Source organism: Rhyacophila brunnea, unplaced genomic scaffold (genome assembly GCF_057557595.1).
Source record: "Rhyacophila brunnea isolate RB1 unplaced genomic scaffold, BYU_Rbru_1.0 scaffold_17, whole genome shotgun sequence".
Taxonomy (NCBI): domain Eukaryota; kingdom Metazoa; phylum Arthropoda; class Insecta; order Trichoptera; family Rhyacophilidae; genus Rhyacophila; species Rhyacophila brunnea.
Genome location: NW_028232827.1, coordinates 21,015,526 through 21,029,407, shown reverse-complemented (window position 1 = coordinate 21,029,407; position 13,882 = coordinate 21,015,526). Strand labels below are relative to the sequence as shown.

General features: G+C 32.7%; 1 protein-coding gene across 2 annotated transcripts in view; it reads left to right on the top strand.

The window, feature by feature from the left end:
• The window catches only part of LOC147073819 (scoloptoxin SSD14-like), a 76,785-nt gene that overhangs the window by 13,634 nt on the left and 49,269 nt on the right, over positions 1-13,882 (top strand). The window contains exon 2 of one of the 2 annotated variants that reach the window (XM_085944461.1): positions 8,183-8,345. In XM_085944461.1, the coding sequence (XP_085800587.1) occupies positions 8,293-8,345 (53 nt within the window). In that variant the 5' untranslated portion in view covers positions 8,183-8,292. Of the gene's footprint in view, positions 1-8,182; positions 8,346-9,350; positions 9,862-13,882 lie in introns of those variants that run through there. The other variant, XM_085944459.1, reaches the window with a different exon arrangement.

Sequence of the window (13,882 nt, the reverse complement as noted above, 5' to 3'; positions counted from 1 at the left end):
ACATGACGTAATTGTGACGTCAGCCAATACACGCAGAGGCATGCCGCCCGCGCGCAGTACTCACCGTAGATAATTATTACGATGAAACACCTATATGTGTATGGTGACATTGAATAGCGCCGCTGTCTGAGTAGCGTGATTTTCTCGAGTGTTATTATCACTCCAGTAGTACGTCACAATGATGTCATATGACGTCATGTCGACCGGACAGCTGGCACTCGCAAGTTCTAACATAGGGCCCCTGGGCGATAACCGAAAGTCGCATTAGTCGAAGTAAGATTAACTAAATAGGAGGGGCTTGTTAGTTCACAGTTTTAACACGTGGACAACTCGTCGATAAGCGGAATTCGTTGCAGTCGAAGTGCGGTTAAAATAGTATCTCATCTTTATATTGCTATTATACGCGTTTCTCTAACATATATCATTCTAGATAGCCCTATCACTGTCTTATCAAAATATCGATTAGAATTTAGAAATTTGTTTAATTTTACATATTATAAAACATTCAATTCAACTACTTATACAGTTTTTTATTTTTATGCATAAGTATTTTATCTACAAATAGCTAAAAGTAGATTTTTTATACATAATAATAAGCGGGGTATCTATGATTTAAAATCCTAAATCAACTACGAGATCTTCACGTCAACGGGAGTGTTAAAAACAGGAGGAGCTTATTAGTTTACACTTTTAACACGTAGACAAGAAGATCTTGTTCCACAGAAGTTGCACAATTAATCGACACAGCCGTGATATGATATTAGTATGAAAATAAAATAGTCATTTTCACTGATACTGCCATTATTGCATATTGTGATAATCAGTAAGTTCCTGAGGCCGCCATGTGCCTGAATTCGTATCTGGCAATCACTGTCCAGCTCACTTGTTCAATCTAAGCTTCCATGCAATTTCAAACGAAATGGAAATGATTGCTGGCACATGTCATATATTCTAGAACAGACTTACTCAAACTGTGGCACCAGAGTGATAAGAAAAATCTTTTTGTAAATACCTACGTAGATTGAATGTTTTATTTTTGCATATTTAAAAAAGACCCAATAACACTTATCTCTTACCATAATATTATTCTATTCCTCATCGTCAGCTTCGAGACTGAGGATCGAGATCATTCTGGCATAGGTACTTTACTGAATCAACTTTCTCTAAATTTCCGTATCATCTATGCGCCTTGTGGTGGATATGTGAGGGTGGGGGGGGGGGGTTGTGTCAAAATAAACACCGATTTTGCAAAATTATTTTATTGTGACATACAGTATAAATTACAAAGTTAATTATAACAATCTGTTAGAGAGAGATTATAAACCAGGGCGATTAATAATTTTCTGAAAATAATAAATAAAGAAAAATAATAATAAATAAGAGTTTTTTTCTTATATACGTAGTTAGTACTAATAATTTAAATACTATTACATTCTAACTTCTTTTGTATTTATCCACCGTGGCGTGAGGTGACTTGTAGACGAAGGGATGCTGTTGAAAAAACACTTAGGGTTTGTAAATAATTGAATCATGGTGGGCGGACCGTGAAGTAGTATAGAATCTTAGACGGACAATTAATGCAATAAGTAATAACCGTAGGTATTTAGACATCTGACACGCACTACTATTAATTAAAGATTTGGGTTGGAAATGTTTTTTAGTGCCGTTTTACGAATTATGCTGTCAAACATTGGTATTATTATTTTTCCTTCCATTATCTGCAGCATATAAGTAGTGCATGTAATGCATTTAAATAATTCATTATTTACGATCGTTTAATTAGCTAAATTATTACTATCATATGTACACTGGCATTAATGATACTAAACCCAAATCCTATATGATGGTTGAAATTAATCAGGATTTTTGTTATTAATTAGTTATGTAATTGTAACTAAGCGTGCAATCATGTATCCATATGCTTATCAATCATTAAACTATTAATACTAGTGTATGTAACACTCTGATAAGCAAGTTTTAATATACCTAACAGACTTGTTTTTATGAGTAACATCTAATAATAAAACCGAATCTGCTCGCTGAAGGCCGAAATTGAATGGATATTACGATCGCCTAAAAATCTATGTAACAAAACAACAATCTTATTACCTATAGTTTGAAGAAATAGGGATAGTTACCCAGTGAGCCATTTGTAATTAATTATTCCGCGAAACGGAGCGGCAGTCTCGAGGATTTCACGAATCGGAGCTGCGCTCCTACGTTCCGGTCCTTTTCAAGCTTTTGAGGCCTTTTGATTAATAACTTCAACCAGTCGGAGTTTTAAAAATATATTAGTGTCGCATATTTATATATTCATCATATAATTGATAACGTAAAAAATGCCGTTTAAAATAGGTTATTATTATATAATATGTTATTTTATTAGAGTAGGATGTAAGTACAAGAATGGTTAATCATGATATGACTGTTATCAGAGAACACAGAAATGTTATGTGGCTGAACTGTGGGTTTTTTTCCGAAATTCCACATCTGCAGTACAACAAGGAGTCTACATAGGTAGTCGTTTATATTTCGGGAATTGGCAACACTGGTGTCAAAAGTACTTAGAACGTTTTAACAAACGGACGCTTTTTGTTTTTTTTTTTAAATTCATTTGAAAAATTTATCTCGGCCGTGAAAATTTTCGTGCGATTATTTTTCACAACTTTCGACGTGGATTATCGCGGGAACAGTGCATCGCTAAACTTAGTGGTTTATATGGCGATGAAACACCATCAAAAACTACGGTATATCGCTGGTTTGGCGAATTTTATCGTGGCCGTCGTTCGCTCATAGACGAGCCGCGTGAAGGTCGACCAAAATCGGTTGTTTCTCCAGAAAACATCGATGCTGTGCGTGAACTGATAATGCAAGATCGTCATGTGACATACCGTGAGATTGAAACATCCATGGGCGTTAGTAACACCAGCGTGTATACGATCTTGCATGAACATTTACACGTGAAGAAGCTATGTTCGCGTTGGATCCCGCATAATTTGACAATCGCACAAAAAAGGCGCGTGTCGATTGGTGCAAGGAAATGCTCTAAAAATACGATCGAGGTGCTTACAAAAATGTTTATAAGATTGTCACAGGTGACGAATCTTGGATCTATACGTATTAACCCGAAAATAAATAGCAGTCGACCGTATGGGTCTTCCAAAATGAGCTTAAACCAACAAAAGTTGCTCGCGCTCGAAGCACTTCGAAGCAAATGGTCGCCTGTTTTTTCAGAAAAACGGGCCATGTCGCAACTATGCCTTTAGAGAATCGTGGAACAGTAAATTTTGAATGATATACAACCATTTGTTTGCCAGAAGTTTTTGGTGAAATAAGGAAAAGCGACCGTCGTCGTCAAATCATCCTTCATCAAGACAATGCGAGCTCTCACACATCGGCTCAAACAAGCGCCTATTTGAACACTCAAAACCTCAAATTGATGGGTCATCCGCCGTACAGCCCTGATTTGGCACCAAAAGAGGCGGTTGATGCATTCAGAAACCATATTTTGGAGTGGCAAAATTTCAGATTGGTTCAAACGCATGGAAAAGTGTATCAATTATCGTGGAGAATATTTTGAAAAACAATAAAACTGTTTTCATTGATAAAAAAATCATTTTTGTTTATTGTTTCCGAAATATAAACGGCTACCCTCGTATTATACTTAGTTTCTCGAAAATGTACTTATCACTTTGATTGCGATTGCGTCCATCTCAAGTTGTAACCATAGTAGTAATGTAATGAGAATGACAGAATCAATTATATAGTGAGGCTTAAAAGTATTTAATTAAGTAATCTTTAGTGGTCATGTAAATATTTCGTTTAGATATTACGTACCTATATTTAAAAATTGAAATAAATGTATGTTCTACATTGAAGTCACCTCATACGTATCACGTTGCACCATCAACATCATGCGTGATAGCTTTGTTTTTAATTCACAGATTTTTTAATCACTCGACCTCACTCATCTTTATTTTTAGTGGTTAAATTAAGTGGATCTATAAATTTCAGGTAATGTTTTTGTAGGTTGCCTGTTTTTATTATTGAATATTCTGACGATTCTAGAATATGATGAGATCACGTGGCGTGATAACAATATGTTTCTTCCTTAGACACAAAGTGAGGTCACTTTTGAAGATACTGTTCAGGCGCACAAATGCGCTCCATGCCAGTTTTATTCTGCCAGAAATCACATCATACGTGGTAAATACCATCGATAACCGACCATCGACAAAGACCCTTTCGGGGCATCAAATCAGTTTATCATTAATTTTGTCTTTGAAACATTATTGTTTACACTTTACCTTTCGGCTTTCATTTGCAAGCTCATGCATCATGTTCTGGAGGTATTATGGGCCTTTTGCAAACAAAGTATATCTAATTCCTTTAAGCAAAAAACTGAGAAAAAAACTTTTTTTTTCTATCAGATACAACGCAATTTAATTATTGTAAACATAATTTGTAAACTTGAGTATCTAAAAGTGAAATAATCGTACCAAAACATAACAAGGTATTAGTAAGTAGTAAATTGTTGTTTGTCAAGACTCATGTTAAAAATAAACACACAAATTTGTATGAGGTGATTATTGGTTATTAAAGTTAACTATGGGACCATTTCAGACTACTTCTGGCCTTGGAAAATTATTGCCAGCTCTCAAAACTCCCGGTAGGTCCGGTCCACTCATATACGAAAATAATTGTATTATTACACCTGACCTTAGAGCCTATATTTAACCTTTTTATTGGAACTTAATGTTTTCGGCTGCTCGGTCTAATATCAATCTACTTGAGATTCCGATGTTAAGTAGCCTCGTGGATACAGTAACCATTCGTCGCTTATTTTAGACGACAGTACTTTATTTGTATATCTATTTATGGGTATATTATCTTGGCCCCGCATCCGTTGAAGTACGTCTTTATGATGGAGAGGGTTCAGACTAGTCGTGGGAAATATATAATGGATGTAGTCGTTACTTACTTTGTTCCAACTACACCTGTTATGAGTTTTATCTGATAGGTTTCTCGTATGTGTGACATGAGTTCGGGCAGGGTTTAATAATACACGAGTTGGTGTTTTATATCATTTATATTATTATGGCGTACATTAACTTGTTTGTTATTACACGGCAAATAACATGGTGTTAAATAATATTCTATCGTTAAGGTTTAACATGAATCTTTTAACTTGATAATTCGGCAAAGGACCGGAGCGTACTTATAATCTCTACACGGGAACGAGGTCTCTAGACAACTTACTGTCAGATTCTTATTTCCGCTTCTCCGCTGTCTATGCCCCAAACATGAGCATAGACAATGGCGTGGCAGTTGTAGAGTTGGGTAAAACCTCTACAAATGAGTCACTTAAAATGAACAACTGCTTCAAGTCGGTCGTACATGAACGACACATGACATCCATCCGTGGCTCTATCCAACTCACTTTCTCTTAGGTATGCATACATACTGTAGTTTAAAGTTTATAAGAGGTATATATTTACTATTTAGCTCCCTACATATATTTTCCGGTGTAAATGAAAATTAACTAGTAACTAGTACTTATTGTGTGTCCCCGATATCTTAGAAATCGGGAGAAACCGTTGTTTCAAATTGCTTCGGATATTGATATACCTAGGCAATTTACGTGAAGACGAGTTTAGGTGGACGTAGCTTTAATATTTTTTGAATAGGGTCTACTCAGTTCACTAGGTATGTTTCCGTGTACCCTTTTCACTTCACCCCGTCTTTCATTTCAATATTGTTAACATTTATTTTGCATGTTGTGAACACTTTAAATTTGTAATTTGCCATGCTCATTATATTATGTAAGATAAAGATGAATTTTAACGCGATGTTCTTTAGTTTTATTTTATTTTGATATACCAACGTTGTCCTTCCTGTTTACATTCATTAAAACTTTAAGTATTTTATTTTTGCTGACTCGGAGAAAACATCGGACACTTTCGATTGGCAAGATAAGTCAACAAAAAGGACTAGGACGAATCTGGAAGTCAATAGAGAACAAAACTTAAATGAAAAGCCTTCGAGTCTGAATCTGGGTGGAAAATTTTTTTGTATCTTCAACAGGGCTTCAAATTTCAATAATGCTCACGTAAAACTGGAAAAAATAACAAAAAACGACTTTAAATAGACACAAGAAAAAAATCAACAATATATTATGGTCACAGTATAATAAACGACTTGGTGATAAACTGCGACCTCCCAGAATGAATCATATTCTTCACTGTATCCGCTCTAGATGAAACAAATTATGGACATCATTATTAATCGAAATACTGGGTATTCTATAGGTCGAAGATTCAAATATTATACTCTTGAAATGAGAATTGAATAAAAACTCCATAACTTATACCATGTTAAATCAATTCTGACATCACTCTCAACACACCAAACACCTTTTTATTGATTTTAATAAAACTCGTTTCCTTATTGCTTTTAAGCTATTGTGTCATATACGTTGCGATATAAATCGATTGTTATAAACTATATTGTATTATATTTAAACTTTAAATACCTAAGTTTATATAATAATTTTGGGCAGTGGTATTCAAAGTATGCACCGCAGCACCTAGGCTCCGCCCTTAAATTATTGCGCCCCAATAATACATAAATATAATAAACTGCCATCGATAGCCGTCTTGTGTATAGAATAGACCCACAGATACGTTAAGTTCATTGCGCAAAACAATAATTTTGACGTTATATTTGATATTTATACATAAAAGTCACCTCGAAATACAAATTTATATACTTAAGTATTTTTAGTTATTTTCTATAGGTAACTAACTATTCAATCAAAAAAATCGAACAACCTTGATAGTTTTCTTTTATCAACAATAACAACTAATAATGACATAGCCCTTTCATTATTTTAAAAATAATCCTTACGTCTTTATTAATCGAAATTAGCAGTGTTTAAGCATGTATGTATTTCTAAAACCACATAACACATAAACCACACATGAGGGATGTAATCTAACTTAGAGGAAAACTAAATTATTATTGAGTACATAAAACAAAAATATATAAGGAAGTATCTACATACTAAGTTAATTGATTGTAAACTAGTATTTTTACACATCATATCCGGCAGAACATATTATAAATAATTACTGTATTATTACAACGTTTTATAATGTATATAATATGTGTGGCAATGTATTTTCTCAACTGCCAATCTTTATGGGCCGGTGGCGAAGGGTGTTAAGATACGACATAAATAATGCACATTTTTTTCATTCATACTTAAGAACACATAGATAGTATTACACATGTTGTTGATCAGTTTTTTATTCATTAAGCCCCGTTTAAACCAAGTCATAATATACATACATATTATTATATCAATAAAATATGAAAAATTATGTTATAATTATAGATATGATATAGATATACGAGTATATTTTGACTATTATCTATTATGGCTTAGTTTCTCACGGTTTAATTATATGTTAAAAACTAGCCAACACCATATGTACAACGTAGTATTAGTTTAATGAAAACAAATACGTATAACTGACTGATTTAAGTGCACGATGACCTCAGTCTTAGGTAACTGTTCCTGAGACATTCGCAGTCATAAAAAATATGCTTCACATTAGAATGTGATACGTCCGATTAATACTGGGTGTGATGCGGGGCAGGTGTGGTTTGGTGTAGCCATTAACTCCAATGATCATAATTCATAATATAGTTGTGAAGCTGACGGCCAAAACAGATAAAAATAATGTTACTTAAAATCCCATAATAATAAGTTTTCTTATACTATGGGGGGTGTAGGTAAAAGTACGGAAATTAACATGTACCTACTTTAATATAGTCACTGTTCTGGCAGAAGACACTAATTCGAAAAAATGACATATTGAGTTAGTTATAACAAAATGTTCATTATTTCAAACTTTACCGTCTGGAAACGTTCTTAATAAATAAACAGTCTTTATTTTAAAGTCATCCTTTTTACGATTACTTAATAAACTCACATGATAGACCATTTCAAACATTTTAACAACTTCAAAGTCAAATTAGTCATAACTAGTATTCTCCAGTTAGTGTGTTCTGCCAAAACAGAGACGATATTATATTGTATGAATTTATATACCCAAATGTATTTTTGAGTGGGCTTTGATTTGAAAGTTTTAATTAATGGTTTTGTTTTAATTTTCAGAATCTCTTCTTCGCGCGTAGGTGCATAGTGAAATGTTTGGTGTTAAATATTTCGTGAATTGAATAAATTATCAAAATACAAAGAGTCGTTCTCTATACAATTGCATCACCATGACGATGAACAGTTTGACTCTAAACGAGGATCCGGAGAGACAGATAACGAGGTAAGAATATTAAAATAATTTAATTAATATTTTAAAATATTATATCCGAAACAATAAAATGATACTAAATATAACTAAAGAGAATAACTCATTTAAGAAAACCGATAACTTCACATGTTAAGACTAATGGAGACAGCCAACACAATATATTATAAAATGCCAATAATCCATAAGTCCAAATTGCTCTATCGGAAAAACAAAAATCGAGATTTTATACAAAACATCGCTGGAAAGGAATGTTAAGTTATAAGTTTTAAAAAATCGGAAAATGGTCTCCTGAAATTCAAAAGAACGATTGTAAGAACAATACATCAAAATTATGGAAGCAAATCAGGATATCTACTGCTTAGGGGTGACACAATCTAAGGGTGGTGGTATAGCTCGTCGCACGAGTATAAAAAACATTGGGACCCGGCCAGAAACTAAAAACGCTCTCGGCATTGGTTTTGGGCAGAAAGCCTAAAGAAAGAGCTAAAAGTGTGATCATTATTATGGTCATTATGTATTATCAATCATTATGGTTTTTTTTAGAAGAACTCCTTTAAGGCGGCCCATGCATAGGGGGGCAATATTTCTAGTTACACCGTCTAAAGTGTAGCAAGTAGAGGAATGAATGCGAATATTACAACTTTGAAGAATAGATTTCATTTAAAACAACCCGGGACGAAATAATAGAACATGTTACCTACTATTTATGTAATGAATTTACATTAAATCTTAGACTAAAGGTAAAGTGATAACTTTAATAATCTGATAAGGGCGAAACAGCCTTGAGACGATACTGGAAAGTACTTGCGATTCGATTTTTGTTGATGAACTAAAATCGAATCAACTTTTTGTTCACACGTTTCAAGGAATATCAAACTAACAATTCACAATACCGAAAATGTGTCTAATATAATAATAATTATACTGCTTATATAAAATTTGAAAATAGGATGAATCCCATTTTGCGCAATTTTCCAAAGCACCGCCATCTGTAGTATTCGGTGAGAACTTCTCAACATTCCATACTGAAGTGAAAATGTTCTTTGGAAATTATTGATTTTCCTTCAGTTTCCAACGAAACCTTAAACAGAGGTTATGTGTCAAAAAAGTGTAGCATTTACCACTATATTTAATGTCATCGTTTCATTTTAAAATACAAATGTGCAATGTTCGGAAATGAATGCAAAGATGAAGTTTTCTGACCGCGAAAATTATTCCTATATGAAAGTATTGGAAGAGGACGTTTTCGAGTTATTTGGAATTGTCAATCGGCGATCTTCCGTCAGTGAAGTTATAAGATATAATATGTAATTATCCAGAATATATCTTTTACTAAATGTCTATTATAACTATAACATTTCCTATAACTAACTGCGATGGAAAATATGACCACATATTCGAGTTTACATCAACCAGTTTTTAATTTCGGTTTACATAAAAGGACAGTAGTTTCTAAAGCTAATTATAATCCAGTTGAACGAAGGAGCAATTATAGAAGGAAACGGAAACGTGAGGATGTTGAAAACACGTAAGAAAACATTAACAATACAGTGCATTTTGTAATACTATCACTTTTATCAATTATCTTCTACAATGGCAATCTGTTTACTTCAACATTATAGCATAAAATGTTTAAATTGATAAAAAATATATCTCAAAATAAAAATTTTACCTGTAAACTTGTAATTTCAAAAGATTATCTAGAATACAGTGCAATAATTCTAATATAATAATGTCATTTTCCTTTTGAGAATTATTATAAGAAAATTAAGCACAGATTCAAACCATAAGTGCCGTAGTTTGAATTTCTATTGTGGTACCGTATTTTCAGTTTTTAGTACAGGATTGAAAGTTTCCCTTAAATACTCATAGGTGGCACGGCACTACTTACAATAATTTTCCCAACATAAAAAGAGCTGATAATAATTTATCTACCTAATAATATTGTAGGTATAATAAATATTTTATTACGAGCATTTTTAAATTTTCGCATTCAAAAGATAATCAAATTGTTTTAAACTTTAAACATTTTGTGTCACGATTATAATTATTGTAAATTAAACAGTATGTTTTGAAGAGCTCGATTGATCATATTATTATTATAATTTGATCGATATAATATAGAATTTACTTACCAAAATATACTTGGTACCGTCTAATTGTTAAGCTTCACGTGGGCTTCATTTGTTTTTCTATATAATATTGTATTATGTAAATAAAGATAATAATATAATAACACATAAGAAAAATTATCATAATAAGGTTATCGTGAAGTTAATATAGATTTGAATTTTATATTGAACTCGTACGTAATGCTGCATTATCAGTGTTATCTTCACAATGTAATCGTAGTGGATAATTATTTAATATCACGAATATTTGAATCTAGATATACGGAAACTAAAAATCACAATATATTATAGGTAATATAATTAATTAATATATTGAAATTCTCTAAAATTATTTAAAATTTATACACGTTATACAGCCTTGAACAAACGATCAAAATTAGTGAATAATAATTAATTAAGTCATGTTTATATTATGAAGGAATATTTTTTACAATAGATAACATTAACATCTGGATATAACTGCTTTGAAAACTTGTGCACATTATTAAAATGTTAGCAGGCTGTGAATTGTTGTATTTTCTGGTGATTATGTACCTAGATTTATGTTACAGTGTAATTATTATCATATCTTCCTCCAGTGGCGCACCCAGGGGGGGGGCAGGGGGCCCTGGCACCCCCCAAAATAAAAATTATCAGAATGTAATTCACCAGCACCTTTATAGAAAAATTTCTTAGATTTTAATTTCTAACACAAAAATTTCGAAAATGTCCGGTTTTTTTAGAAACCCAATCCCTAATGGAACTGTCAAAAAATTCTCCGTGTCCACTCGAATTCCGGAGTGGTGTAGGTCATAGCTTGGGAGGGCTGACAGAGCTCTAGCCGGGGGGGGGGCGGGTTATGGGGGGCCCGGCGTGTCGGGTTGACCAGATAAGTGAGATAAACACACATCATAAATTAGCTTTAATAGTAAAAAAAGTCGCCTGCGGCGCTATTATACTTCATAGCCATAAACATTTTCAATTTCTTATATAATTGTGCAATATATTTTTTGATTATTATGTGTCGATACTCGACAGCTCCATTATTAAAGTAGATGTATTAAAAATCGCCAATAATTCACTGTATAAGTACCGTTAATAATATAAGTACTAAAACACAATTTGGAAAACGTTATTTTAGTGTTTTATACTGCCTTTAATCTTAGCGGTAGGTAGGGGGGCCGCCAAATATCCTAGCCTGAGGGCCCGTTTCAGGATGTGGGGACCATGGTGTAGGTACACCGAGTGCAATAGACAAAAGACCGATAAATGAGAAATTAGGCTGTGAAGAAGAAAAAGAGCCTATGGGACTAATTTACATTCTCCTCCTTGCCCCCCCCCCCCCAATATTAAATCCTGGGTGCGCCACTGTCTTCCTCACACGGACTCATTAAGGAGGTCACTATTAAGACTATTAGGTACCAAATATACAGTCTCTATTCAGATTCACAAAAAATGTTGGTTTATGGTTAAATGTCTCGTGAATCAAAAAACGTTTTTAAATATTATTGATACAAATTAATATTGTATTCATTTAGCGTACACATGAGTGATAGCCAGGGGCGGATTGGCCCAGCGCATTATTATATCAATGGCCCAGCGAGACATCGGTAGAAACCCCGTTAGGCTGACGACTCCCAAATCCATTGATTTTGTTATTTTTATTAAAAATCGTGAACACGTATAAATTAAAAATATATTAAAAAAATATCACATATATTTGAAACTATTGAACGATATTATTTCCCAATAGTTCATATATATATAATATATACCTATATCATAATATTATTTTATCACCAATAGCCGTCCTACATCCGACAATAGGATTCATTTACTACTGTCAAATCGAATCTTTATTTTGAAAAAAATATTGTTCACATATTATGTATTTTATTTGTGTATTGATGAATAATTAATCAATTTATGAATTTGAACGGAAAAATGACTTGTGACGGTCTCAGGCCGCTAATTCGCACGTGTAGGTGCCCACATGTGTGCATTTTACCACGTTTTTCTTAGCTCGTATTCTTGTTTGTCCGGTGGTTGTTTATCCAGTACAAATCTTGCAATCGATTTTTAACTAACTTCCCGACTAGCTAGATATTTGAAACTTTTAGAATACCATTGGGTCTATTCTATGCTTATCGACCGCTAAAGTGATAAAGTGAAAAATATTATCAAACTTAGGGTAGGTTTGTATCAAAGTATTAGCACTTATTGTAACAATTACACGAAGCCGGTTTTTATTGTTGCAATAAGTGCTATATTTTAACAGCACCTATCTTGCTGCTGTTAAAATATCGCACTTATTGCAACAATAAAAACCGGCTTCGTGTAATTGTTACAATAAGTGCTAATATTTTGATACAAACCTACCCTAAGTTTGATACTATTTATCAATTTAGTGTTCGATAAGTATAGAATAGACCCACATATCAGCACACGATGCCAATGCATTCTTTTAATACGTTTAGCCATCTTTAAGTACAATTGAATTCATTTTCAGTTAATTTTGTTTTGTATGAAAAGTTATTTCGGAAGAAATCCGTAATCCAATCCACTATTATTGGTTGCTAAGAGGGTGGTCCTAGCAACTAAATTATTAATATATACTTACGTTACTATGGAAATCAAAATGACATTTCAGTATTCTATATTTGTTTGTTTGTTGCAAAAGAGCAAAAAAATGATTTGTTGACAATTGCCTTATTTGTCCTAAATTAGTAATACATAGAATTGTCAAGTTAATATGTTAAAAACGTGGTATATAAAAAGTTCTTTTTATCTTGTTATTATTTTAAATTTTGTTATTCACTTTGGGAAATTGCACAGTACTTATACATTTAAACGATATAGAAACATATGCCTTTAAAACATACCTTTTTACAATATTGTATTATGTGGTAGATACCTATTAATTAATTAAATTAATTGATTAATTAATTAATAATTAAGTGACAATCTGTTGTAAGTTCCTCCCCGCTGGAGTGTGTGTTTATTGGATATAATAAATTTATATATTTATTAATAAATTTATATGTAAGGACCATAATAAAATAATTAATGTTGCCTGTGGCGCTTTGGGCCACATTTTGTCTGAAAATAATCTATTATTATCAAACTATTAAGACATAAAAAAAATAAGCAATTTGGTATGCTCTACATAGGAATCAACTATTTTTCAAGTAGGTATGGCTTACTGAAGTAACTATAAAATATTAGATGTTTGTAAAGAAGTTTATTCTAAAAAATATATTTAATTGAAAACAACCTCACCCCTCTGTAATTTAAAGGCTAGGTGCTTCGCGAAAGGTTTGTCGTCTTGAAAAGTGCACCTCGTTGCTAAAAAGTTTAGAAACACTACGTCAGACTATTATCATCATTATATTATTATTATGACCATGTTTAGTGCAGCCATATAATTGATATGACTCA